Genomic DNA, 24,982 nt, shown 5'->3' on the forward strand with positions numbered 1-24,982 from the left:
GCGACGCGCTTTAGAGCTCACCCCACCTCCGAGAGAGAGACAGAAAGTAAGTGCTGTGTGTGGAGAAAGTTTTTCTGGTTTTTTTTTTTTTTCCCCTATCTCCGGCTTTTCTATTTTGGATGGTGTCCAGATTGACCTGGCGTGGAAACCTCTGGCTGGTTTTTGTGTGTGTGCAGATGAGGAAGGATGAAGGTAGAGGGATTGGAAAGATTGGGGCGGGGGGGGGACGACACAACAGGATTTTATCTCCTTTCCCCCAGCACACTGCTCTCCCGTGAAAGCTGGGAGCCAGCCAGCGGCATGGGACCGCACGCCAAACAGGATCTCAGCATCCAGGAATGGTGCGGGGGTGTGGGTGTGGGTCTGAGTGCCCACCCACGCTCGGTGAGCGTGCGAGCCCACCGCGGCGGCTGGGGGGGCCTTCCAAGCGGGTTATCCAGAGACAGCTGGAGCTGCCGGCAGGGTCAGGATGTGACATCACTGACCGGAGAAAAACCCTCGGTCCCCGCGTTTCTCTAACGAAACCCCAGCGAGCGCCGGAGCGCGGCGGCTCTCCCTGCTGCGGCGATCCCCGAACCGCCGGCAGTCCCCAAAGTAGAGCCTGGCTTGGAGTTTTGTCTTTTTAATTTTTTTTTAATTTTTTTTTTTTTTCCCCGAGTATGAGCAGAAAGTGCAGCGGAGGGATTTGAGACTGGAAACAGGAGTGCCGGCGATGAGGAGGTGAGTCCTGGGGCTGGAAAAAGACAGCACCGCACCCCCGAGGATGCTCCTGAGGTGCTTTTAAGCGCGGGTTGGGAAAGACCTGGGTTGGCGTTAGCCGGGGAAGGAGCGATCCTTCTACCAGCTAGAGCATAGACGCCTGCAGGAAGGAGTCTTTTCCCCTTCCTCTGTTGTGTCCCAGCTCAGCAGCGAGTAAATACAAGGCAGCCTGTTTCGGGGATGCCGGGCAGGGATTCGTGACAATGGCTGGCGGTGTGCAGGGAAAGGTGGTCCCGCAGGGGAAGGGGGACGGACAAGAGAAAGCGACACACGGTGTGGGCAGACACCCAATTCCCGAGTGGGACAGTCCCGGCAGGGACTTTGCCGGTGACGGAGGGAAGGCGGAAAGTTGTGGGCGGGGGAACTGGCGGAGAGCAAGCAGTGGAGATGGGTTTTCAGCAGCTGGATTATCTCTTTTCGTCTTCTTCCCTGAGCTCGAAGGCCCGGAACTCCCAGTGTTTGGAATTACGACTCTGACAACGGAGTAATCACCCCTGGGACTGAACCAGAGCTGTCGGACACCGCTGAAGTCATCGGACACCTCTTTACAGGGCTCCCAGCAAACCACCGGTAGCAGCAGCAAGATCTCAGCCCCCAGGAATGAGGTACCCCCAAAAAACCCCCAGCCCCACTGGGTATCATGCCTGAAATGAACTGGACATGCTGCCTCTAACCTGGAGAGATGGTGCTTTGCTTTTCTGCTCGGAGGTGTCTTGCGTGACTCAGGAAAAACTTTCTGGTGCCTTTGGGCTGTGGTCCTCGGGGAGCTGCTGCTTTGCTGGTGGTGTGGCAGGGAGGCAGGGCAAGGGGACAGAGCAGGGGGACAGCAGGGAGAGCTGGGGGGCAAGCCAGGGGGCATGCAGTCCCATTCCTGGAAGCCATCTGGGTCTGTTTTGCACTGAGCTGGGGATTTCCGAGCACCATGTGATTCGGGGGAAGCACCAGCACGGCTTCCTGCTGACAGCTGCCCCCAGGGGGTGCTCTGGGGGTGGGTGCTCGAGGATGCTCTCATGGGTCTCGGCAGCTCCAGGAGAGTTTGCAAAAAAAGGGTTTGGCAGCAGGGAGATGCTGCTGAGAGCCCAAGGCTCCTCTGAAGTTCCCCCAGCCTGCGTGCTAGGCCTTAATCCCCATCCCGGCATCTTGTCTTGGCTCGTTTCCTGGAATTTTCCATCATTTGGGTTATATTTGGGATCGGCAGCCAATAACCCCATTTCTCATGGACAGCCCAGCTGGGGCTTGGCTCCAGCAGGAAGCATAGAGGGAACAGGGCCAGCACCCCAGGACTGTGCTCCCCAGCATCTCCTTCTGCAGCCCACCTTCCTTAGATGATTAAAAGGCTGGAAAGGCTGGAAAAGAGGGGATACACTCCCTTTCCTGGAAGAACCATGTACCCACAGTCCCTGCCTGGGTGGCTGCAGTTCCAGGGTTGCTCAGGGAAAGCAGCCTTGGTCTTTGGGGCATGAATCCACCAAGAAGCAGCCCTGGTTGCAAAGATGCTCTAGGATAGGCTGAAGACCAAACTGTATCTGGACTTGTTTGGGGCTTGAGGGAAAGCCTGGAGACAGGGTTGGAAGGGAAGCCTGGAGACAGGGCTGCTGAGTCCGCAGCCAGGCACTGATGCTTCCCAGAGCAGTGAAAAGCCGATGTGTCCCGGGACCAGCTGGTTTCTGGGCAGACTGTCCATCTGGAGGCTGGCTGGCTCTGGACTCTGGCACATGATGGCTGAGCTGATGCTGTCCTGTTCCTCCCCCTAGGATGGGGCTGGATGGGACTTTTATGCTGCTGTGGTGGGGAGAAGGGAATCCCTTAAAGCAGAGAAGCAGCAGACATCTGGGAGCCCCAAACACAAGATCCTCCCAGGGAAGCCCAAGGGGGACATGCAGAGCTGGTGGTATTTAACCTACACTTTGCTCTAGGGTGCCTGGAGCTGGACGGATCTGCGCTCTCCCTGCTCGGCCTCTTCCCAAAGCAGTGGGAGCTGGAGTCTCCCTGTGATTGCCTGTGGTGCTGGACCCTTTGCTGTGCTCCCCAGCTGTCACACGAGGGTTGGAATGTGCTGCTAACACCGCTGCCTGTGGCTTCCAGGCAGGTGCTTGTGCAAGTGTGTAACTGTCTCGGGATGGATCCAGGGAGGATGCGCTGGGCACCGGAGCCCTGGGAGGTGCTGGTGTGGAGCTTCCCTCTCTCCTTATCCTTCATGATCATCAGTGCTGTTCAGAGGCGCTTGCAAAGCACTTTTTTCCCCCCTGAAGCCTTTGTTTTGGCAGCCCTTTATATAAAGGGAGCCTGGGGAGGGAGATCACTTTTAAAATTGGGGAAACAGAGGCAGGGAGCGTGGGACCATTGCCATGGCCACCATCCTGGAGTCTGGCAGTGTGTCTGACTGATCCTTCCTGCTGGGTTTCTGATTAAAGTTTATTTGGGGTCAAAAGCAGAGGTTTTCTTTGGCGACCTTGGCTCTCGCCCTCAGGACTGTGGGGAGGAAGCTCCCCTCCTGCTGCTCTGCCTGCTCTCCCCTTTTGTTTTGCCAGTTTCTAAACAGACCTTTCAGAGTTGTTTTTAATTTACAACAAAGCCTTTGCCTTGCCATGTTCCTCTTTGGTTTTCAAATGAGAAGGGAAAGAGGGAGAGAAAGAAAGAAGAAAAGAAAGAAAGAAAGAGCTTAAATAAAAAAAATGAAAACAACCATCAAATCTGAAATTAGCAGCTTAGTCTGACCCTGAACTTACATCGCTTCCATCCAGTTCATTTCCTTTCATCTCTAGACTTGCCAGCAGTCTAGGAAATCAGTTTTTCACGTGTCTCTGCCTGCTACCTCCCCAGCATCAGCTCTGCCGTGTCCTTGCAGAGCTTCATCCTGTGCTCATTTGGTTCTTGCTAAACCCGGCTGAGTTTTGCTTCTGCTGCTGGTGGTGAAACCAGGGGCAGGACTGAAGCCAGCAGCTTTCATGGCTAGGGGGGGGATGGATTTTGTGGCCACTCAGCCGGGTTTGTAGCCAGCCCTCTGCAAAGCCAAGACTATTTTGGGCGCACGGGGGTGAGCACCACATACTCCGTGGTGTGGATGTCCCATGGGAACTGTTTGTCTCTTTCTACCCAGTAGCTTCTCTCATCCTCTTCCAACTGTCCTTTGTGGGGACAGCAGGGAAGGTCTCCAGCTCCAGAGCCACCTGCTTTGCTCCTTGTCTGCTCCCAGGATTGGGATGAAATTTGATTTGGGGGTCTGTAGGTTCTTCAGAAAGGGATGTGTGAGCCCCTGGGGTGCCAGTACCACCTCATGATGGGAACTGCAGCGTGGGGAAGAGGGGGTTGCAACCTTTGCCAAAGCTCCTCTAGGAAAAGCTCTGATTTTGCATGTGGGAACTGAAGGCAGAGACCTGCAGGCTGCTGCTCTGGCACTGTCCCAGGCCCTGCCAGGGCTGGCGGCAGGATCTGTACGGTCATGTCGTAGGAAGCTGCTGTCTGAGCTTGTTGAATGGCAGCTCGTCCTTCAGAATTCCCAAATTAGGCAGTGCAAGCAACAATTTGGACTTGGATGGGTCTCCTGTCCCACCCCAAGCCCCAGTGGATGACAGCCTGATTTCCAGGAACACGACAGCTCTGAACATCAGGCTCAGCTGAGCTCTGCATACGGCTAAACCTTGGAAGATCTCCCACTTTCCATCTCTTTAAATGGATCTGCCCCAACTACTTGGGGGGTGATGGAAGATGGAAGAGCACCAGCCAGGTCAGATGCATAAAGGTGGACACTGGGAAAATCTGGCCTTGCATTCACTGCTGAGGCCCTTTTCCCATAGCTGGGATTTCATGCCCTGGTCATGTCCACTGTTGCTCCCATCTTTCCCTGCACATCGATCCCTCTAAGCAGTGAACAAATCTGTCCTTTGGCTCAGTGCCTCTCTCTGCTTCTTCGGGTCATAAATCCCAGGATGTATTTTTGGCTTTGTGTTAAATATAATTTCTGGGGAACATTTTTCTCCATCAAAGACTGACAAGGTCTTTTCATGACTTGGTAATTTGGTGGTGGTGCTAACAAGGATCCTGAAAGCAAAACTGCTGCCTGTAGAGCAGAGAGGCTGTAGTGCTGTGCTGGCATCCCACAGGCGCAGGGACAGGTCTCTGAGTACTTGGGCAGCAACAGGTTTTGCTTTTCCATTCCCAGGAATCTCCAACAGATGCATGGTAGGAAAACAGCTGGCAGATATTTGGCAGGTTTGTCGTTCTCTTTTTTTTAGCTGGTGTTTTATTCAGATGGTGCTGAATCACGAAGCACATTCCTGCCTGTCTGATGAATGAGAGCAGCATGCAGGATAACACAGAGATCCAGCTGTGGATGATGCAGGAATGCAGTTGTGGATGAGTTACAGGTCTGCCTTCAGGAGATGAGGTGTTTATTTCCCAGTTAGTGGCTCAATATTTGAAGAGGTCTGGCAGTGTGAGATGCTAAAGGAAAACTGATTTCACTGCTGTTGGCCCTTGGGAGTGACACATTTAATGGGATGTCATCTGCCGGGGTGGCTGCTCACCACCCTGGAACAGCCCAATCTCTGCAGGGAAGAGCCTGCAAACAGCAATAGCTTCTGGAGCAGAGCAAATGGAGCTGAGGCCAGCAGAAATGGTGACATGGAGAAATGTCTTTTGGCACTGCGTGCCTTGCTGAAATTCCAGGGAAACCTGGCTGCAGGGCCAGGCACTGCTCAGCCTCATCATGCCTACTTCCATATGGAGCCTGCTGGGTGCCTCATCCCAAGGGTATCCTGGCACTTCCTGCGTTACTGGATTAGGATCCCCACTGCAGTAGTTATATATAAATATATATGTATGTATGTATACATGCATATTTTAGACACTGTTATGCATTAGCAAACTCCCCAGAGGGCTTTTTTTAGAGGTGTTATCAACAGGATGTGCCTTGAATATGTGGAATCCAGGAAGCCCTGGAGAAGGGCTTTTCTTTACAGTCTCACTGTGCCCAGAGTCCCCTGGCCTCCACTGGGATCCATCAGGGCTGCAGTACCACAGACCCCTTCCCTTGGGACAGGGAGGAGCCATGACGGGATGCCAGCTCCCTCCATCGCTTGGCATTTTGGAGAGATCATGCTTTTTTTTTGAAGTGGGGAACAAGCTCTTTGACATGGTTGGAGCCAGTTGCTTGGAGCAAGGGAAGCAAAAGCGTCCAAGAAACATCCCCCAGTCATTGCCCTTGGGCAACAAATGAGGACAACAGGGATGGAGCTAAAAAAATCCCACCCAGCCACATGAGATAGGGAAGGTCTGCAGATACCCTGGTATTAAAGTCATACTGTATAACATTGTGTGATGGCTGTGACCCCCTCTGTGGGGCAGAAAGCACCTAAAACTTACATTTTCAGGTCTGGTTGTACCTGGGTACAGCATAGGGTTTGATGGTGGGGTTGGATGCCACTGTGCTGTGAGCTATGCAACAGTGGCAAAGCTCCAGCTCCAGTGCGTGGGAAAGGCCGTGGTTAGTGTTAGTTAGAATGGCACTTGTGCTGGGGTTCCCACCCACACCAGGGCTTGCACCCAGCCAGGCTTTTCCCCTTGCTGCCACATGCTGGCTACGGTGCAGAAATCTCTGCCAGACAGATCCTGCTGACATTTGGGATGATCACTAGGTCCTGCTGGCTCTGAGCGATGACCCCAGGGGTGAGCGGTAGGGGGAGCAGAGGGTTTCACTTGTCAGATGTTTAACTGCTCTCTGCTGGGCAAAATAGGATCTCCCTGGGGCTCAGGACTGAGTTTAGGAGACAAAGTTTATATAGCAAGTTTTTGGCTAAAGTTGTCATTTTAAAGATGAATGTGTATCCAAGGTTTGCACCATTCCCTCCTGCTTGTGACTTTGGGTCAGTCACTTCCCTTTTCCATGAACCTTTTCCTTCCTTTTTCTTAACTGCTTCTCCATCTCCTCCCATCAGGGGGAGGCTGTTGGAGGACTTTCTCTTCCCTAAGCCTCAGCAAAGCATTTAGCACGGGGGGGACCTTATTCTCACATTACCACCGCTGGCGATGAGCGCAGGTAATGAAATGCACGGGATTTCCACTGGAGCTTCAGGGAGGAAGAGGAAAATACCGCAGCCCTCGTCTGTGCTGCTAATCTCGGGCAGGAAGGGGTGAGCTCAGCACTCTGCCGAGCCCTGACTTCCAGATCGAGTCACCCGGAGCTGATGCTCCGGCACTCCGAGGGCTGGCTCTGTGCATTGTGTGCGCGCCTGGAGGGGCGGCCGCATCCTGGCACGTTGTTCTGCTGCGCCGGGCTGCGCTTCCCTTCTTCGGATGTGGGTTTTGTTCTTTAGGACAAACACACGGGGCAGAACAACAAAAGTAATCCCCCCCTTTTCCCATTCATCTCGGCACTGGGGCTGTGTGAACCAGCAGACAGCTGCGGTCGCAGCGCAGTCCCCAGGGCCTCACTCGCCAGCCACTGCGGCAGGGTCAGGGGTGAGCACTGAGAAATCCCTGGGAAAGAGATGCTTCCCCTTTGCCAGAAAGAGGAAAGGGCCACCAGGTTGGAACAACCTGAGCTGGTGAACTCTGCTGATGTCGTGGCTCTTGCTTTATTGCAGCAGGTATTAGTGAAAGCCAGGAGGTGGGGGGCTGGCTGAAGCCTGGTGAGCTCCTGGGGTGCTCAGGAGGGAGGAAGGGTTCTGTCTGCCATCACTCCTTGCACGGGGCACATGTGGCAGTGCTCACACTTTCCAGTGCCAGGAGCTGCTCTGTGAGGTGACAGCAGCTATTCCAGATCACCCTACTGGGTGTGGAGGGGCCAGAAGCTCACCTCAAATCTCTGTTCCCATGTGCTGCCGGAGCAGCAAGGCCAGGTGGTGTGAACTCGACCCTGTGAGTGTGCCCACACATGCTGCTGGCTTCATATGTCACCCAAATGTGCCTCTTTCTCCTTCCAGAAACCTCCAGCTGTGAAGACCCCAGCCTTGGGCTTCATGTTGCACTGAGCCTCTGCCCTCGCCCTGGCAGGCCCTGCCCACCATGGCTTTGTGTCTCAAGCAAGTCTTCAACAAAGACAAAACGTTTCGTCCCCGAAAAAAGTTCGAGCCTGGCACCCAACGCTTTGAGCTGTACAAGAAAGCCCAGGCCTCCCTCAAGTCCGGGCTGGACCTGAAAGCAGTGGTGCAGCTGCCTCCTGGCGAGAGCATCAATGACTGGATCGCTGTGCACGTGGTGGACTTCTTCAACCGCATCAACCTCATCTACGGCACCATGTCGGAGTACTGCACGGAGAGGAGCTGCCCCATCATGTCTGGGGGGCTCAAGTACGAGTACAGGTGGCAGGACGATAGCAAATACAAGAAGCCGACCAAGCTGTCGGCTCCGCAGTACATGTGTATGCTGATGGACTGGATCGAGATGCTCATCAACAACGAGGACATCTTCCCCACCAGGATAGGTGAGTGTGCTCTGGTTCTTTGCAGGAAGGTGGGGGTTTTAACTGGTGCGGGTTCCCAAGCCGCTGGTGCACCTCAGGGCTGGTCTTGCTGGACTTTGTGATCCCAAGGATTGTGGCTTTTCCCGTTCCAGGTGTTACTCAGTGTCTGTCCCACACCATTTTGCCGCAAACTGAGCTTGAGGTTTCTCATCCTGATGCTAGGGGATGTGGAAAACAATGTTCTCCTTTTCTGTGCTTGAACTTTTCCAACTGTTCTGTGCTTGTGAGAAATGAAGGCTGGTCAGTCGTCAGCTTCCTTGCCTGTCCTCAAGGAGCTGAGCTGCAGGGCTGGGTAGAGGTGGTCATCACGTCCCTGCTCTTCTCTCAATTAACCAAATCAATTTCTTTCTTGTTTCCCACGTGGGTTCATGGTCCCAGGGTCTCGCCTTTGTCTGACCTTGCTGCTTCACTCCTCAGCCCTTTCCATCTCAGCCCTGATTATACCTCACATCTTCCTGTGTAGCTGAGGCATCACTTGAGCAGAGATATGCCTGTCCCCAGGACTATCCGGCCTTTCCACTGCCAAGGCCCAGGGTGTACAATATACCCCTTTGAAAAGTTTGGCCTTGGGAGCTTGCAGCAGCTGCCAAAGGCAACACAGCTTACAAACTAACCCCCCTGCTGCTGATCTGCAATGCTCAGCACCTGCCAAGGCCAATATTAACTGCTACCTAACTGCTTTTTTGTCATTTGGGGAGATGAGTTCGAGGGTTGGAGATGATGCCTTGGCTGGTGGGGCTTCCAGAGCCTCAGGTCATGCCTTGGAGTGGTTGTTTTACAGGTGGAACATGAAGCTACTTCAATGTAAAGAAGTATTTAAGGTGCTCGGGGGGGAGAGGCAAGGCTTTGCAAGTCTGCTTGACCTTTTTTGGTTTGCCAAGCAGCACAGCTGACAGAGCTGTGTGAAATCAGTGCAGTTTAGGACCAGGATTTTCATTAACATGCTGGGAAACATTGAAGAAAATGGTCTGTGTGGGATTACTGGCATTACTCACTGTTGTAGCCCCATTTGGCTGTGCTGTACATATAATTGTGTGCCTTTTTCGGGGAAGTCTCTGGCCCTTGGGGGCTAAGAGGGGTTGTGGGCCTCTGCAAGGAAGAGGGGAGGCAGTGCCTGCAGCCTGGTTGTGCCAAACTATTTTGGCCCTGCGATGGGATCACCCCCCAGGCCCCTGATCTGACCTGGCTGCTCTGGCTTTGCCAGAGGGGTTAGGGTGGGACAACTCTCCTCCTGGGGGTTTCCTTCTCTTTCCTTGAAGCCAAAACCTGCAGGCACTCGCTGCCTTCTTCCCCTTGCTGGTAGTCTGGCGCTGTCAGGGTAGCGCAGTGCTGGATCCTTGTGCCGGAGGACAGGCAGATAGGATGACTTTGGGGTGCCTGGGGGAATCAGCCCGTGGCATTCACCAGGGACATTCACTGTGCCATGGAGGCATCTCTCCCTCGCGGGCTCCGTGGTGCCCACACATTCCAGAGGAGGCTGGAAGTGTGGCTGGCTGACAGTGTCAGTGCAGGATGCTCCGAGCCAGCAGCCCCAGCTCTGCTGGGGACAACGAAAGTCCCCTTTAATTCTGGCTTGCTGCTGCCAAGGGGTGAGGCAGCAGCCACAGGGAGCAGGCAAGGTCTTCCCCTTCCCAGTTTGTCCCCGAGGAAAAGATCTGCACACCATTAAAAGCAGAGGCACAGAGATGGATTTACTCTGTTTTCCCTTCAGCCAGAAAGGAGAGTGACCTGGTCCAGTTTCATGCCTTTCTGGTGGGATTTGGGATAGGATGCTGTTTGAAAGCTGCTCTGGGGAATGAGGGTTTACATGGAGTCTTAACACTGCAGAAAGCAGGCAGCCATAGGAGGGACATTGCAGCACCTTTTGCTCTCCCATGTCTCCCTCTGAGGCGCAAAAGCCCAATGCAGTCATGGCCCTGCTGGTTTGCACCCCATTTCTGGCACTTCTCCCTCCAAGGTGTAACACATCCTAGTGTGGGGTGGGATGGCTGGTGCCTCTGGTTTCCACTTCTTTTTTCATTTCCGTGTGGAGACAGTTCTGGATCAGATCCAGGCTAGCTGCAGGTGATCATGGGGCAAATCCATTTTTTTTCTCTTCTAACGTTGTTCCTGGGGTCCCTCTTCCAAGCCCTTTAGTTGTGGGGACCCTTGTGTCCCCTGAGTGACTTCAGTCCTCTTGCTGGCACGTCCTTGTGGTTCTGGCCTCACACATGCAAGAGAGAACTCAGGCTGAGGTTGCACTCTAAAGCACAGTTGGGGGGGCAGGGGGAGGAGGGAGCTGGTGGTACTTTGTCATCAGTGTGTCCCCAATTAACTGCCTTTCACTGGCCTGCCTTGTTTGCTGGGTAATTGCTTGGCAGCTCTGGCATTTCAGAAGATGGAGGTGTTTGGCCGAAGGGAAATGTCACATCCGCCTGCTCCTGAGGGGCTGCTCCTCATTGTCACTCGGGATGATGGAGGAGGCTGGGCAGGGTGTGGGACTCAGGGACAGCAGCCAGAGTGACCAAATGTTGATGCTCAGCCTCTCTCCTAAAGAGCCAGAAACGAGGGAAAAGATCCAGGACAAGGGAAGGCAGAGGGAGGACACAGAGGAGATGTGAGCTGTTTTAAGGAGGCGAATGGAGTTTGATGTGGAGAAATTATAAATGTCATACTTTGGAGTTAAGGTGAGAAATTAGCAAGAGAAGGGATTTAGCATGAAGATTTGTTTCAGTCCTGCTTGTGCTGGAGAGGTCCATGGGCACAGCTGACCACCATCTGAGCAGGTGTTTCCTGAGCTGAGAAAGCATCTCAGCTTTCCCTCCTGGCCCCTCCTTGTCATGTGCAATAAAGCTGTCCCAGCACAAAGATTTCCCTGGCTAGGGCCACCTGACCGCAGACAAAACAGACTTTTCTTTTTACTAAGTTTGTTTATTTTAGAAACAAAAGTGTTCCCCAAACTTACTAATGTTGCCTGAGGCTAACCTCAGCATCCTTTGTAGCATCCAAGAGCTACAAAGCCAGAAGCAGCACATGATTCAGCAGGGCCTGCTCACAGCTGTCCTGACAGCTACAGTATTTCATGGGTCAGAGGGGGGAAATCCTTCACCCCAGGGTAAGAGGCTCAGCTGGAAAGGAGCAGAGATGGTTCACTGGCTTGTGGGCTCACAGGGTCCTCTGGCATCACAGCAGAGACCTTGGCTGGGGTAAATGGTCACAGCTCCAGTGACCAGAGAGAGCTGGGCACCACTAAAGCATCTGCTCCTTCAGCAGGGTCAGAGGTGCGAGGGGAGCAGAGTGACCCAAATGAAAAACACCTTTGGTTTAGCCAAGCTGTGTGACTCAGAGCTTGTGCCAGCTCTGCAGTGAGGCCAGAGGGACAGATGACATCCTAAAAGGCAGGAAAGGAGCCCAACACCAGCAGACAGCTTGTGACCTGGCAGACTTAACCAGCAGGACTGCAGCCCTCGGATGGCATCAGTAGAAAATCCCTATGGTGGGGATTATTAATGGGTATGGGGGTGCTGCCAAGCCCCCTGCATACCACAGCAAGAGTTGGGGAGATACTGTGCCTTCCCCATCCCCAGGGAAATCCACCTGCAGGGCTCCATCCCACTTGGTAATCCTTTCTCTGGAGTGGAAATCTCTTTGTCAGACAGTTAAGATGAGACAAATCCCTGCATGGGGTGAGCTATGCCAACCTGATGGCTATAAATCTACAGCAGCAGCTTTTCCAGATGATCTGCATCAGTTTGTGTGTGCTAGTGCTTTGTTTCCACTCTTCCAACCAATGTGGCTGTCCTGAAAAATACATTTAAATGGAGAATAAGCATTGTTACCATTCAGGGAGAAGAATAAATGATTCTACAGGTGTACTTTTACCAGCTGGTAAAACTATATCAGCAGATTTATTCAGTGAGTGGCCACATGAACAAATTACCACCTGGAAAATATCATCTCCTCCCTGTAATCATTCTGCCCTGTGGTGCCAGGTTTTAGGGAGCTGCTGCTGGGCAGCAGCATGCTGGGGAGGAGGGTTGGCTGGATGGGGTTTCCAGGGCCCGTGGCAGCTGGCTGTGTCTGCACCAGTCAGCCCAGCATGAGGCTGCTGGTTGCACAAGGCCAGGTGTCCTACATCAGCACCGTCGTGGCTGCTGAAACCCCTCTGTTCTTAAATGAGTGCAGACGCAGGGTTTGGACCAGATCCAGTGCCGGAAACACCCCGTGATCTCTGCCAGATTTGCCTGCAGCTCTACAGAGCATCAGTCACAGGAGATTTTGGAACAGTTCTTGGAAAGCTTTTCAGAACTCAAGCTCTGCCATTGAAGCATGGTCCCAAAACAATTATAAAAAAACAGAGAAAACTTGGTGCGAAATTATCTGATACTTTCTCGCCATAACAACAGGAGAAAAATGTTCAGAACTCAGCTAATTATTGGTGTTATCTCTGCTGGCTATTTTTTACGCAATTTGTCTTTTTTTTTTTGGTGCTATTTTCTTCCAAAATTAACACCACAGCAGCTTGCAGCTGCCATCATGACATTAGTTTTAAATGGGGTTTTAAAGACTTATTTTTAGGAAAAATGAATCACCAAACACCACGGTGTCCAAAATGAAATTGAGAAATAACAACAATTCATCACGAAGTTCACTGAATTACTGCATTTGCAGAGGAAAAAAAATACAATTGCCAAGAAGCAAAATAGCTTCCCAGTACTGATTCATCATGAAAAAATTAAATTGGCACAAGTGTTAGGGGTGGGAGATGGCAGGAAAGTCCAAGAGCCATTGGCAGTCCCTTACCATAAGCACAGGCAACTTGTTACCTCTCATTTCATTTCCTTTTACACATGGTCCCACATGGTTTCCTTATGTTTTGAAGCAATCAGCACAGAGTGGGAAAAACAGATTTCTTAGAGCTTTAAATCATATCTTGGGATTTTCAAGCAAAACATCCAAGAAAAACTGAAGGTGCTAATTCATTTCAGGGCTGTGAGTCACACTGCATGGAGTGAAATTGTACCTGCTGTACTTACAGCTTTTGCCCTGGCTTAGAGCAGGGGTAAAGTTCTCCTTTTTCCTCTGCTGTGGATGGCTGCTTTGCTCCACTCCTCCTGGGATTGGGCTGTTTCTGCCCTGGGACAGGAGTTGCTCCCAGCTGTCTGGTCTGTGTGCAGTGTCAGGGTAGCACATGCCTGGGATCACAGGTGGAAGGGAAGAGCTGACCTTGTCTATAAATCTTTTTCCTGACATTTGAGCAAGTTCACGTTGCATCCTGTGGTCCCCTCCTCATCACTCATAGAACCACAGAATCATTAAGGTTGGAAAAGACCTCTAGGATCATTGAGTCCAGCTGTTAACCCGGCACTGTGATCGCCACTAAACCATATCCCATATCCACATGCCTTTTGAACACTTCCAGAGGTGGTGATTCCACCACTTCCCTGGGCAGTCTATTCCAATGCCTGACAACCCTTTCAGTGAAGAAATTTTTCCTAATATCTAAACTAAACATCATGCAAGAGGAGTCAGAGGGTGGCCACCGCCTGCCAGGCTGGGAGGTTGCTGCTGCTTTCTCCAAGGCTGCTGGATGGTGAGCAGCAGTGAATTAAATGTAAAGGTAGCTTTAATGCTTTTGAATCAGCACTGGTGGGTTTTGTGGTGTTCTGCTATCCCCCTGGGGCAGCTGAGACCAGCATAAATTGGATGAACTGGGATGGTGCTGCTGGGTCCCCAAAGGTGTGTAGGACTAGGGAGGATGAAGCCAAGCTAAGCAGCATCACCTTGTCGGAGTGGTTTGTCAAAACTTTGGGCTCCATCCTGGCTTTGCCCTGGCCTACCATACGTCTGCTGACAGGACCTCTCAGCCACGCAGAGTCAGTCCCACCAGCCTCATCCCTCTGTCTCACCAATCTACTGCTCCCGCTCTGTGCTGTGATGGTGTCGTGATGTGAATGACAATGAGCTGCTCATTTTGGAGTGAAACATCTACAAGGGCAGGATAGGTGCGTGGCCAGTGCTGAGATCCCTGTCCCAGGCCTTTCCCCTTGCTGGGCTGTGCTGGCTGCAGTGCATGCCTGGCTGCAGGGAGGAGGCACAGCCTGCCCTTGCTGTGTCCTGGAGGTTGTGCCTCCATCCAGGAGAGGATGTCACATGTGTTGTCTGCTGGACATCCGCTGTGCCAGCAGCTGTGACCCCGAGCGAGCCGTGTGTATGCTGGATCTTTCTGCTGCTCTCCCCGAATTGTTCACATGCAGCCTTTACTGGAGAGCCCTTTTCTTTCAGCTCTGGGCAAGGGGATGGGGAATTTCTCCAGCTCGTTGCCAGCATGGCCAGTGCCTGCTGGGGCTGCAGTGGGTTGCTTTCCAAGTCACTGGAAACCAGCAGTGAGGCACGGCTGCTGCTGGCAGAGGCAACTTGCTTATCAGATATCCGCCCTGCTTCCTTCCCATAGGGAAGGGCTTTGATCAACTGGCACAGAGCCCCATGCCAGATGCAGGGTCCAGTCAAGCATCCATAGCCTGTATCGAGGGTCCTGGCACAGGAGACATAGAGGTGGCTGCAGCACGGGGAGAGGAAGTGGGACCCGATGGCCCAGGGCTGTGCCTCCCTAGGCAGATGTGTGAGTGAGAGGGTTGTTGCAGAGAGAAAGAGTCAGAGCCAGACCTGAGTGACCCCTGGTCCCAAAGGACCGTAGTTGGCGGTGTCATGACATGGTAGGGTGAGGGGTGACCTGCAGAAGTCCATTAGTAACAGGCAGCCACCACTGCAGCCTGACCATGTCTGGAGGGGATGGCCACACACTGACACCTGGTGATGGACACAAAGAAGGGCAGCCCAGCTTCACCTCCTGGGAGCTCCTGATGCTGCTGGTTCATGTGAATCACAGTGGGGGGGTAGCCCATAAATGTCCTTGGAGGTCCTGGCAGCTTGAGGGTATCTTTCCATGCATCATTAGGTATAGGAGCTCAGCAGCTCCCATAGTTGCTCACAGCCATGATATTTGAATTAGATGACCTTTAAAGATCCCTTCCAACCCAAACTATGCTTTGATTCTATGATTTACGCTAAATCTCAGTTCCCTGATGGAAAAGCTGCTTTTGGAAAACCTGGAATGTAGCTGGAGGTGTCTCTCGGCTGCAGGTATGTCCATGAAGACTTGCTGGTGACTGATGTATAGGACAAGATGGTTCCTGGCTAACCTCAGGACCAAAGCCATGGAAAGCTAGATGTCACCATCTGCCAGCTCTGGAGGTGGCTCATATGATAGCAGTGTCTGAACCATGGCCCTATCAGCTCTGGCAACCTGAGATCCTTTGACCCACTGTCCACTCTCCAATCTTATTTCCTTCTCAGCTCAGGACTGGGTTGTTCAGAACAGTGTGTATTCCCCAGCCAGGGCCCAGCAATGTGTGTTCATCAGAAATTATTTGCCGTAACAAACTTTTCTTTATTAAAAAAAAAAAATGTTTCTTGACCAGTTCTTCAAAGCTGGTCTGCAGGGGCCACCCTAATGGCATATCTGAGTCTCCAGCTGGGTGATTACAGCTTTTATTTGCTCAGCAAATTCTCACTCAGTGCAAAAAGCTCAAATGAAGCCATTGATAAAGCACCATGTCTGTCCTGGCTGCAGGGGAACCAGGAGATCCCTCTCTGATCCCTGCCTGTATCAGTCTGGCAGGAAAGGAGAGCTCTGCAGCCAAGGGTGCAGGGCAGAAGCAAGTCTCCAGTACCATCTCTAAGGTGTTGGCATGGGCACAGCCTGGTTGTGCTTTGCCAGCTGTGAACACCTTTCCCAGAAAGTCCTAATGGGATCTGTTAGAGCTGTGTTTGCCACCTACGGAGGAGAAGGGCACAGCGCTGCTGCTGGGAAACAAAACTGCCAGGAGCCTTTGGGAAAAAGTGTTTTAATTGCCTTGCAAGGCTGATGAGAAAGATTCAAAGATAAAATTACCCTTTTTAATTTTTTAGCTGGGAGATTTGCTGATGCGTCTCCCGGCACAAAATTTGTGAGCTGGCCATGGTTGAGCAGAGTTTGTTTGAAAAGATTTTTCAGAGGTTATGTGCTGCATTAATGAGAAGCTATGGGAGGAGGCTGGTACAACCGTGGGAAGGAGGTTTTTATTTTGTTCTTTGCATATTTGCATTGAATTGCTCTGGGGGGAGGAAGAAACTTTAGGAAAACAAATTCCAGTTGTTTCATTTTCGTCCTCACGAAAGAAAAGAGAATGTTTAGGGTTTCAAAGCCACGTATCCTTTAGAGATTTACCACACAGTTACTGGCACTGGTGGTATCACAGCCCTGAGATTTTCACTGTGGTAGCAGTGCATTTTGACAGGGATATAAATGTCCCACAGTGTGTCTTTGTCTGGAACAAAGCTAAAAGTATAGAGTGGGTCCCATTCTTGACCATCCTGGGAGGTCATCTCAGGAGGGAGCATCATACAGGTGCAGTGAAATCACAACCCAAACATCATTAAGATGGGTGGTTTTCTTCCTGATTTAATGAGACATTTTATTGAAACAAGGATCAGGAAAAAAGCTAGAAACCCCACCCATTTCTGTTGATGCATCAGAAGTGAAGTTTGAGGGTGTGGGGAGGAAGAAAAAGAGTGTGAAACGTGCTTTTGGTTCATAGGAACAGGGCAGGTATCTTTTCTTCTGGAAGGTGGTTTGGCTTTGTTTGTGGACAAAGTAGAGACCGACGACAGCCCTTCCCTCCAGGAAAGAAACCCCAACTTATCCTGTACCTGCACAGGCTTGTAGGGGAAAGGCAGGGAGAGAGGGCAGGATCTTCTGCCAGGTTGCTCTGGGTTGAGCCAGATGTGAAAATCTGTGGCCTCTTCCGATGGGTAATAAAACTTTCTCTCCTAGGGCAGCTCCCCAAATCCTCAGCCCATGCCTGTGTGAAATTGCTTGTTGGGCAATGAGGGAATATGTGGGAAGAGTTAGATGGAACATTGCCCCAGTGTAGCTGTCACTCTTGACATTAGCCAAGGGAGTCCCTCCTTGTCATCCATGACTGCCTGTCAAATGTGACAGTAACATTTAAATGCTAACTGTTTTCTTGGAAATTGTCAAATGGCTTCCAATTTGCTTCTGCTTTTCAGGTGTTCCCTTCCCCAAGCAATTCCAGCAAGTTTGCACCAAGATCCTCACCCGCCTCTTCCGTGTCTTTGTCCATGTCTATATCCACCACTTTGACAGCATCATCAACATGGGTGCTGAGGCTCATGTCAACACCTGCTACAAGCACTTTTACTACTTCATCAGGGAGTTCAGCCTCATTGACCACCGGGAGCTGGAGCCTTTGGTAAGGATGCCCCAGGGATGGGGAGTTGGAGGGTGAGTGGCATAGGCAGAACACAGCACTGATAGGTTCAGGTGGGGGCAGGACTCTGAGCATGCAGTCACCCTCTCCGGACTCTTTCAGCCACCCTACCTCAGAAACATAGTCATGTTTTCTGTCCTGTAACCATCAGCCTTAGCACTCTAAGAGAGAACTTCTCAGCAACACCAAGGAAAACCTTTGCCCTTGGAAAACCCTCCTTAAACTTTGCTTCTGCTGTGATGTCTATGAATGGCTCTTCAGTACCCTCAGGGCCACCCCAGTGTAGTGTCCCTCCATACTGAATTGGCAGCTCTGATGCAATTTGCACATCAAAGTATTTCCAGCCAGTTGTGTCCACATGGCTTTCAGGGGTCAGGTTTGAGCCAAACCCTCCTTCCCAGAGTCTTGAGTTTTCCTTTTAGAAATCCAAGGTCCCTGCCTGAGATATCAGCATGAATTACAATGAGGCTGCAGGGAAGGCAAGCCCCAGTAGGACAGGCAGCTTCAGACAACAGCTATCAAGGCTAAACTTGAGAGGCCTCACTGAAGCTGCCAGTTTCCCTGCAGCTCCCCTTGGGAAGCAATTAGCCAGGCAGAGTGACAGTCCTTGAAAACAGCGGGACTGGTGGGAAGCAGAGACCAGACAGCCTGGGCATATAAACTAGAAAAACACATAGTTTTGTAAGACATACAAGTGTGTCACACACAAGGTTGAGTACAGTGTGACCTAGAGAGGACGTGTTGCAGTGGGGACAAGAATTATTAGGAAACTGTGGTTATCATGGTGTGATAAGGGCTGGGTTGCAGTAAAGGCTGTATCCAGCAGCAGACAGTCAGGGAAGACCATGAGGGTCTAATCCCAGAAGAGCTAAGAAACATCGCAGGATGAGCTGCCTGTTTGGGATCTGGATGTGGGGGAGATGCCCCTGCCCCTAAATGCCAAGCACTTTGCTCCTCTGCATTCATTTGTCCCAGTCAATTGGCTGCCTGTCTGCTCTGATCATGATTTCAGGGGATGGAGACATTATGATCTAATCAGGGGAGATTTGAATGACAACAGTATCTGCTTTAATTATTTTGTAGAATTTGATTGTGACATTTATTACACAATGGCCCTCAGCTCCAGAAAATGGCAGCTCAGCATCAGTCTGTCCTCTGTTCCTCACCAGTGCTCCTCATGACAAAGTTCTTCAGCATTGATAAACATCCCATAATTGTGTCATCCCCTTAGACTGATGCTTGCTAATGTAAATAATTAGCACCTAATAGCCAAAGCAGAGGCTGACATTGCTAAATAGGCTTTCAATGCCAGTGACTCACACCCAGCATGAGATGACTGATGGGTCTGGATGAATCTAAGATGAACAGATTTTTTTCCCCCCGTGATGCAACTAGGGTTAAACTACAAGGAAATGAGACACATTTACCTCTGGTCTATCTTTGTCTCATTGCCCAACCAAGCAGACCCAACCACAGGATTGGGAGGAAGGATCAGGGAGGAGGAAGGACCTCCTTCCCTCAGGCATTGAGTTGCTGTAGGTGTGTATGAGAGTGTCCTGCAAACAGACTGCCTCATGAGTCCAGACAACTGTCCTAACCTTGCATTTGCATGGCTGGAGTTAGTCCCCATGAAACCATGACAGAGGAGACTCCTGCCTGCAGAGGTGCCTATTCCCTGCATGTGATTATGGAAGGCCTCCAGGCATGTGGGGAGAGCACATCTGGAGCATGACAGCAGGTCTGAGTCCTGTGTTATGGTTGGAGCATCGCTGACGTGGAATGCTACTGAGGAAATCTGCTGACATGGAAATCTGCAGTCTGCAGATTTAGGAGAAAGAAAAATAAAACAAAGCAGCACGTCCTTAGCCAGAAGATTCACTGTTAGGCCAAAATAACTTGGAAAAATTACAGAGGTGAAGGAGTTCTCGGTTTCTAAGCCTTCCTCTGGCTGAATCTCCCTTTGCTGCTTCAATTTCCCTTTTGTCAAGCTTCTTTGGGATGTGATTTCTTAGCAAATCTTGGGAACTGAGAAGGAGATCTTTTTTACAGTCAGAACTAGTGAAAGGCAGTGATTCACTCTCTTTAACAAATCAGTAGACATGGGGGCAGAGAGAAGCTGTGCACTTGCCTCCCTGACAAGGGCAGGATGGTGCTGGGCTGCAGCACTGGTGGGGTCCAGCTGGTTACACACTAAGGCAGAGCTGTGGGGCCATCCCACTTTCCTTGTTCTTTTTTCAGAGTTGCATTCTTCCTTCTCCACAGACCAGTCCTACTTCAGATCTATTTTGGGAGTACATTTTCGTGTGAAAACCTTCCTCTGGGGTGCACGAGGGGATCTGTGTGCACATGCAAATTCACAAACCATGAATCTGATGAGCCAGAATCACACTTTCCTTGCTGCTGCAGTGTATGTGATTTAGAAACTATTAGTTGAGCTCCTTAAGGCAAGGACAAATACCATCTTCCACCACCTTCCTAATGCAGCTGGCATGATGCCATTCTGGATGAAGAAAACAGTCTCAGCCTAAACAGAGCTTGGTCTGACTGGAGGTTTCCTGTGGCCTCTGTTATTAGCACTCATTTGCATTGCAGTGTGACTGTGGGATCCCTTGCCAAAACCACAGGTCCTCTGGGTGAGTTGTGGTCAGCTCCCAGAGCAAGAACTGGGAGCAGCTCCTGTCCTGCCTCCCTAGGCAGCTGCAAAGAGAGGCTCTGAGCTGCATCACCTTGTCTGGCTGCTCCACGGCTGAGCAGGGCCTGCACCTTTCACTGTCTCAGCCAAAGCTCTTTCCTTGGACTGCTCTCAAAACTAGAGCACAGCCAAAACAACCTTGTGGCACAGAGACCAAGGAGGATGCCAGGATGGAGCTGCTGAGGCAGAGCAGTTCCCAGGAGGGCTGGCATGGGAAAGAGAGAAACGCTTCCTGAGACTCCCACAGTTGCTTCCTTGGGTTGGTTTTGGACACCTACCAAACTGCCTGACGCGTCACGCTGCTCAAACCTGTCTTTTGCACTTACTGTTTCTTTTCTTTCTCTCCCCCTTCAATGCAGAAAGAAATGACAGAACGAATTTGCCACTGAAGTATCCTGGCAGGCGAACTCGGCTGGCTCATTCCGAGTCCAACGGGACAGGACACCCTGTGGTGGGAGACCCACTCCCAAGGACTTGCTCTGGGCATTCCAAATCAATGAACTATGAACACTGCAGAAGAGCCTCTTCAGGCCAGGGCCAAATCCTAAGTTTTCCAAGAACCTCTGGACAGGCTTTTCCTTTAATAGATCCCAGTCTCTGTTGCATGGTTCCTGGTTCAGAAAGCCACTGACTTCCTGGAGAAGGAGCCATGTTTGGTTCACTTTTGCACACTCTGGTTTCTAAGACTCAATCCCATGTCCAATATCAAACTTTCAGCAATGTTTCCTCTTGTTTTGCCCTCAGCTACATTGATCACCAGATATTAAAGTAGCATCTCCTGCCCTGTGAGCAGGTGTAACCTTGGCTACCACGTAATGCCTTGTTACCTTTCCCACATGCAGTGGGTTTGTGATGACACCTGAGATCAGCCCTGCAGAGCTGGTGACATTTCATCCCAGCTGCCTTCACGTGGTTAGTTGTCGATGTACTGTTTTTAACCATGAGCTGTGAATGTCTCTCCTTCTGCCCTAATTCATGGTTTACCATTTTTCCTTTCAAGGGATTTTTCATATTTGGAAGAGGGGACTTCATGATGTTCTAGGATGCATCCAACATTGCTTGGACTAATGGCTGGGTAGCCCCATGACTGAGGAGGTGAACTAGGTCACTTTTCAGTGTGATCAGCACAGTTTACATGAGAAAGTCTCAGAAAATGGTGGAAAGAAACTGTTGCCAGAAAACAACATTTTCAACACGTCAACATTTCCTGATATGTTGTCTTGGCTCAAGGTCAGCAGATGCTGGCTGTTGAAATTGTTGCTTTTCCATTATCCAACCTTACAGCAGGTGGAGAAGGACTTTAAGAGACATCTCATCTACTCTGTTCTTGAGGCCCCCTTCCAAACCAATATTATCCTGTGATTCTTAAACCTCTTTGACCTTCCGAAAGCATACCATTGCTACCTGGTCTGTGCCTGATAACTAATGTTGTGTTCCCTGTGCCATTTCTCTTTTGACAAAAGTAGTTTTATTCTTCTTTTTTACTCTTCTGGGGGATTTAAAATCAATTTGTCTGAGCCACAGAATTGTTACATTTGTGTTTCCTGCTCTTTTTTTGGGAAAGTTTTGTATCCAAAATACACAGATGATATTTATAACCTGGGGTTTGCCCATTTTTGGGGTTGGGAGGGGACATGCCTAGAAAATGTAAATATTTAGGCCAACATTACAGTGCACAAGTGAATTTTTAGTGCTCAAAGCACTTACTTTTTTGTGAAAATCTATTTTTTTTAAATCTTGTGTACCAGAGGTATATTTTTACATAGAAATAAAACAGATCAAAATGGACATGAAACCATCTGATACATCATTCCAATATTTTCTGTGTAAAATAATCAAAGTCCAAACATATTTGTTCTGTTACTAATTAAAGAAACATTAATAAGCCTGGCATATTTCATATTTCTTCTCTGATTCATCTGTAGTAAGACAGGCATCATGAAAAAGCACCCAGGATAACCTGAAGAGTAGTTTTCCCCTGAGAATTGCAGCACTGATGGATCTCAATGCCGTGCTGAGACCTCAGTTTACAACTCAGGAAGCAGCTTGGCAGAGGCCAGTGTTGCTGGTCAGCATCCTCCCCTTGCAGACTTTTCACCAGAATCCCACCTGAAGGTATTTTTCCAGGGATACTTGGTGGTGAGTTTTACTCACTACTTTTGGCAAAGGTGTGTGGGTCCTGGGATCCGTGTTCCTGCCTCTTCATATAAATCAGAACCATGGGCACAAATTGCTCGTGGAGCAGAGGCAAGAGACAACAATAGCTCTGTCAGGAATTTCTGCCTTCCTGAGGAGGGAGGCCTGGCTGTTCTCAAAGCACAGCACCCTCTGGGAGCTGATAAGGTTGGGAATTATGGAGAAGCTGCCTCAGCAGTGGGGTCTGAGGGATGAACTGATAGCAGCCTACAACTACTTCAAGGTGAGGTACAAAGATGACAAAGTCAATCTCTTCTCAACAGTGGAAGATGGTGAGACAGTGAGCAACAGCCACAGTTTGTAGCTTGGGAGATTCAAATTGGACAGTGGAAAACAAAATCCACGGGAATAGTGCTGTCAGTGAACAGATACCCAGAGAGAAAGCATTAACCTTCCTTGTTAAAGAAGACTTGGTGTAAATAATTTCCATAAATAAATAAAGCACAGAAGCCTGCTTTGATTTTTGTCCTCCACTTCTCCTGCAGCAATGAATTCCACCAGGTAATTATGCACTATGCCTTATGAAAGGGGAGTGTACTTTTAACCTATGCCTGAGGATTTCAGCCCTGCTGCTTTGTGAGTGTTTCCTGTTTACCTCCTCCACACCATGGAGCTCCCATAGATTCCTCGTGGAAGAGAAAACACTGTTTTTGAAAGATCACCTCACAGGCTCATCTCAAGTACCAATTTAAAAAGAATTTCAAAGGTCTTTTTTGTTGTTGTTTTCTTTTTCATTCCTCCCCCATTTTCTTTTTAACCTGATTTACCCAAGGAAATAAAGCTCATGATTGTGCTGTGACAACTGTATCTTTAGTATTTCTGGAAGCAGTTTAGAAAGGGGAGACAGGGAGAACATTCACTGCCAGAGAGGTCTTTCTGTCTCTCTCCAAGACACTGAGCTATTCCCCAGGTCCTCATCCATCTGAGTGGCTCCCAGCCTGGAGAGTTTAATGCTTGAGCACAGCAGAGATGTTTATGAAGCAGAAAGCGCTGACAGAAGTATCTGAGTCAAACTTCTTTTAGGAGTCTGAAGTGTGCCTGTGAGGCTCCAACATCCCCAGAGCTTCAACAAACATCCCTGAGCAATTTGAAAGCAGGCAGGAACACTGAGATGCACTAAATATGCACATATCACTTGTTAGCCCCAGCTTCTCAAATGATTCATCTGTTCAGCTGGCTGCCAGGTGCCTGGGACTCATCTGTCTCTGTGCAAAATTTCTTGGCTCTTCTGATGAAAGGGAGATGATGTGCTACTGCCAGGATTTTGTTTTTCTTCTCTGCAGCCACCCATTTCCTTTGGGACTGAACAAAAGGCTGTGGCGCTGGTCACCGGGTCAGATAGAGGCTGGCATGGGACAGACACTGTGCTATGCAATATCTGCAGACGTTGGGAGAATTTAGGAATAGCTTTGGATGGGAGAAAAAGGGCTTTGTGGAACAAAGTGCCACAGTGAAGGAAAAGTGAGAGGAGTTGGGCTCACCCAGTAAGCACGTTACCTTTGGCCAGGCATGGGCAGGGCTCAGGGCTGATCTACCCTGGCAGGAGACCCACTGGCAGCCCAGTGGGGTTGGGCCATGGGGTGGTGATGGGGGTTTGCTGGTCTGAGTGGTGGCTCCTGGGTTTAAACTTGTCCATGTTAAGGCTGGATAGTCCTGGGTGAATGCTCACAGTAACCATGACATGATCTGGTCTGAGATATTCCTCCTCTCTTGGTAAAAATTTGTAAAATGTAAGAGAAGACTTCAGAAAAGAGAAAAAGGAGACAATTAGAAGCTGTTGTTTCCAAGGGACCAAAATCTGTACATGCTGGAAGATGACCATGAATCCACTCAGGATCAGAAAGGAATGAGTTAATAACACTAGGTTTGGTTAATAACACTAATAACACTACAGCATTCCTTGATTTTTTTTTTGGAGGTGGGCTAATATTTAAAAGACTTTTTTGACTAGAGGCAAGAGTGTTTCTCTTGAATGTATACAGCTTTTACTTTCTGGGGGCTGATGGCTGTGCTAACGCAGCCTGGTCAGCCAGATTCCCTCATGCAGGTCAGGGAAGGATAAATGACTCATAAATGTCAAGAAAACCTCCAAGCGAGAGTGTGGCATTCAGGTCCCTGTTGAAAAGAGACCCTGAGTCAGAGCTGAAATGCCAGCGGTGCGTGTGGGACTACTGCGTGTGTGCATGAAGGAAAAACAGAGCACCAGCAAATGAGGTTTTTTTACACTAGAGTTGCTTTCTATAGAGGTGGCTGTGAGGGAAATAAAAGCATGGCCTGCCTGCAAATTTCTTGAAGGTTTCAGTGGAACACAATCCATTCATCTCCAGTGAGGCACCTTACTTTGATGCTTTGGAGATGCCCGCGATGTCGTCTGCTGCTGACATCCATGAGGAAGGACTCACTGCCTGTGTAATCACTCACTGCCTGTGTAATCACTCACTGCTGGCCACACTTTGATTGCCCTGGCATCTCCAGTCTCTTCCAATGTCTGAGCTCACTCAACCTTTCTCCAGCTGGGCCAGCCACAGGTTCTTCGGCAGCAACAAGGATAACTGGGATAGC

The 24,982-nt window shown here is 50.2% G+C and overlaps 1 protein-coding gene across 1 annotated transcript; it reads left to right on the plus strand.

Moving 5' to 3' along the window:
• Positions 1–529: 529 nt before the first annotated feature.
• Positions 530–22,396, plus strand: MOB3C (MOB kinase activator 3C). The gene is made up of 5 exons (XM_008924335.4): positions 530–720; positions 1,194–1,364; positions 7,683–8,182; positions 17,312–17,514; positions 20,584–22,396. Exons 3-5 carry the CDS (start codon positions 7,765–7,767, stop codon positions 20,611–20,613), a joined length of 651 nt encoding a protein of 216 aa, XP_008922583.1. The 5' UTR covers positions 530–720; positions 1,194–1,364; positions 7,683–7,764; the 3' UTR covers positions 20,614–22,396.
• The last annotated feature ends 2,586 nt before the right edge of the window (positions 22,397–24,982 follow it).

The sequence above is a fragment of the Manacus vitellinus genome, unplaced genomic scaffold, assembly GCF_001715985.3.
Source record: "Manacus vitellinus isolate BGI_N305 unplaced genomic scaffold, ASM171598v3 scaffold_21_pilon, whole genome shotgun sequence".
Lineage (NCBI taxonomy): Eukaryota > Metazoa > Chordata > Aves > Passeriformes > Pipridae > Manacus > Manacus vitellinus.

What these genes read in the sequence shown, in the direction of transcription:
- MOB3C (XM_008924335.4), top strand. Translation starts at nt 7,765, where the DNA reads ATGGCTTTGTGTCTCAAGCAAGTCTTCAACAAAGACAAAACGTTTCGT. An exon ending in CATCTTCCCCACCAGGATAG is followed by an intron (nt 8,183 to 17,311) that starts GTGAGTGTGCTC and finishes TCTGCTTTTCAG; the next exon opens with GTGTTCCCTTCCCCAAGCAA. An exon ending in ACCGGGAGCTGGAGCCTTTG is followed by an intron (nt 17,515 to 20,583) that starts GTAAGGATGCCC and finishes CCTTCAATGCAG; the next exon opens with AAAGAAATGACAGAACGAAT.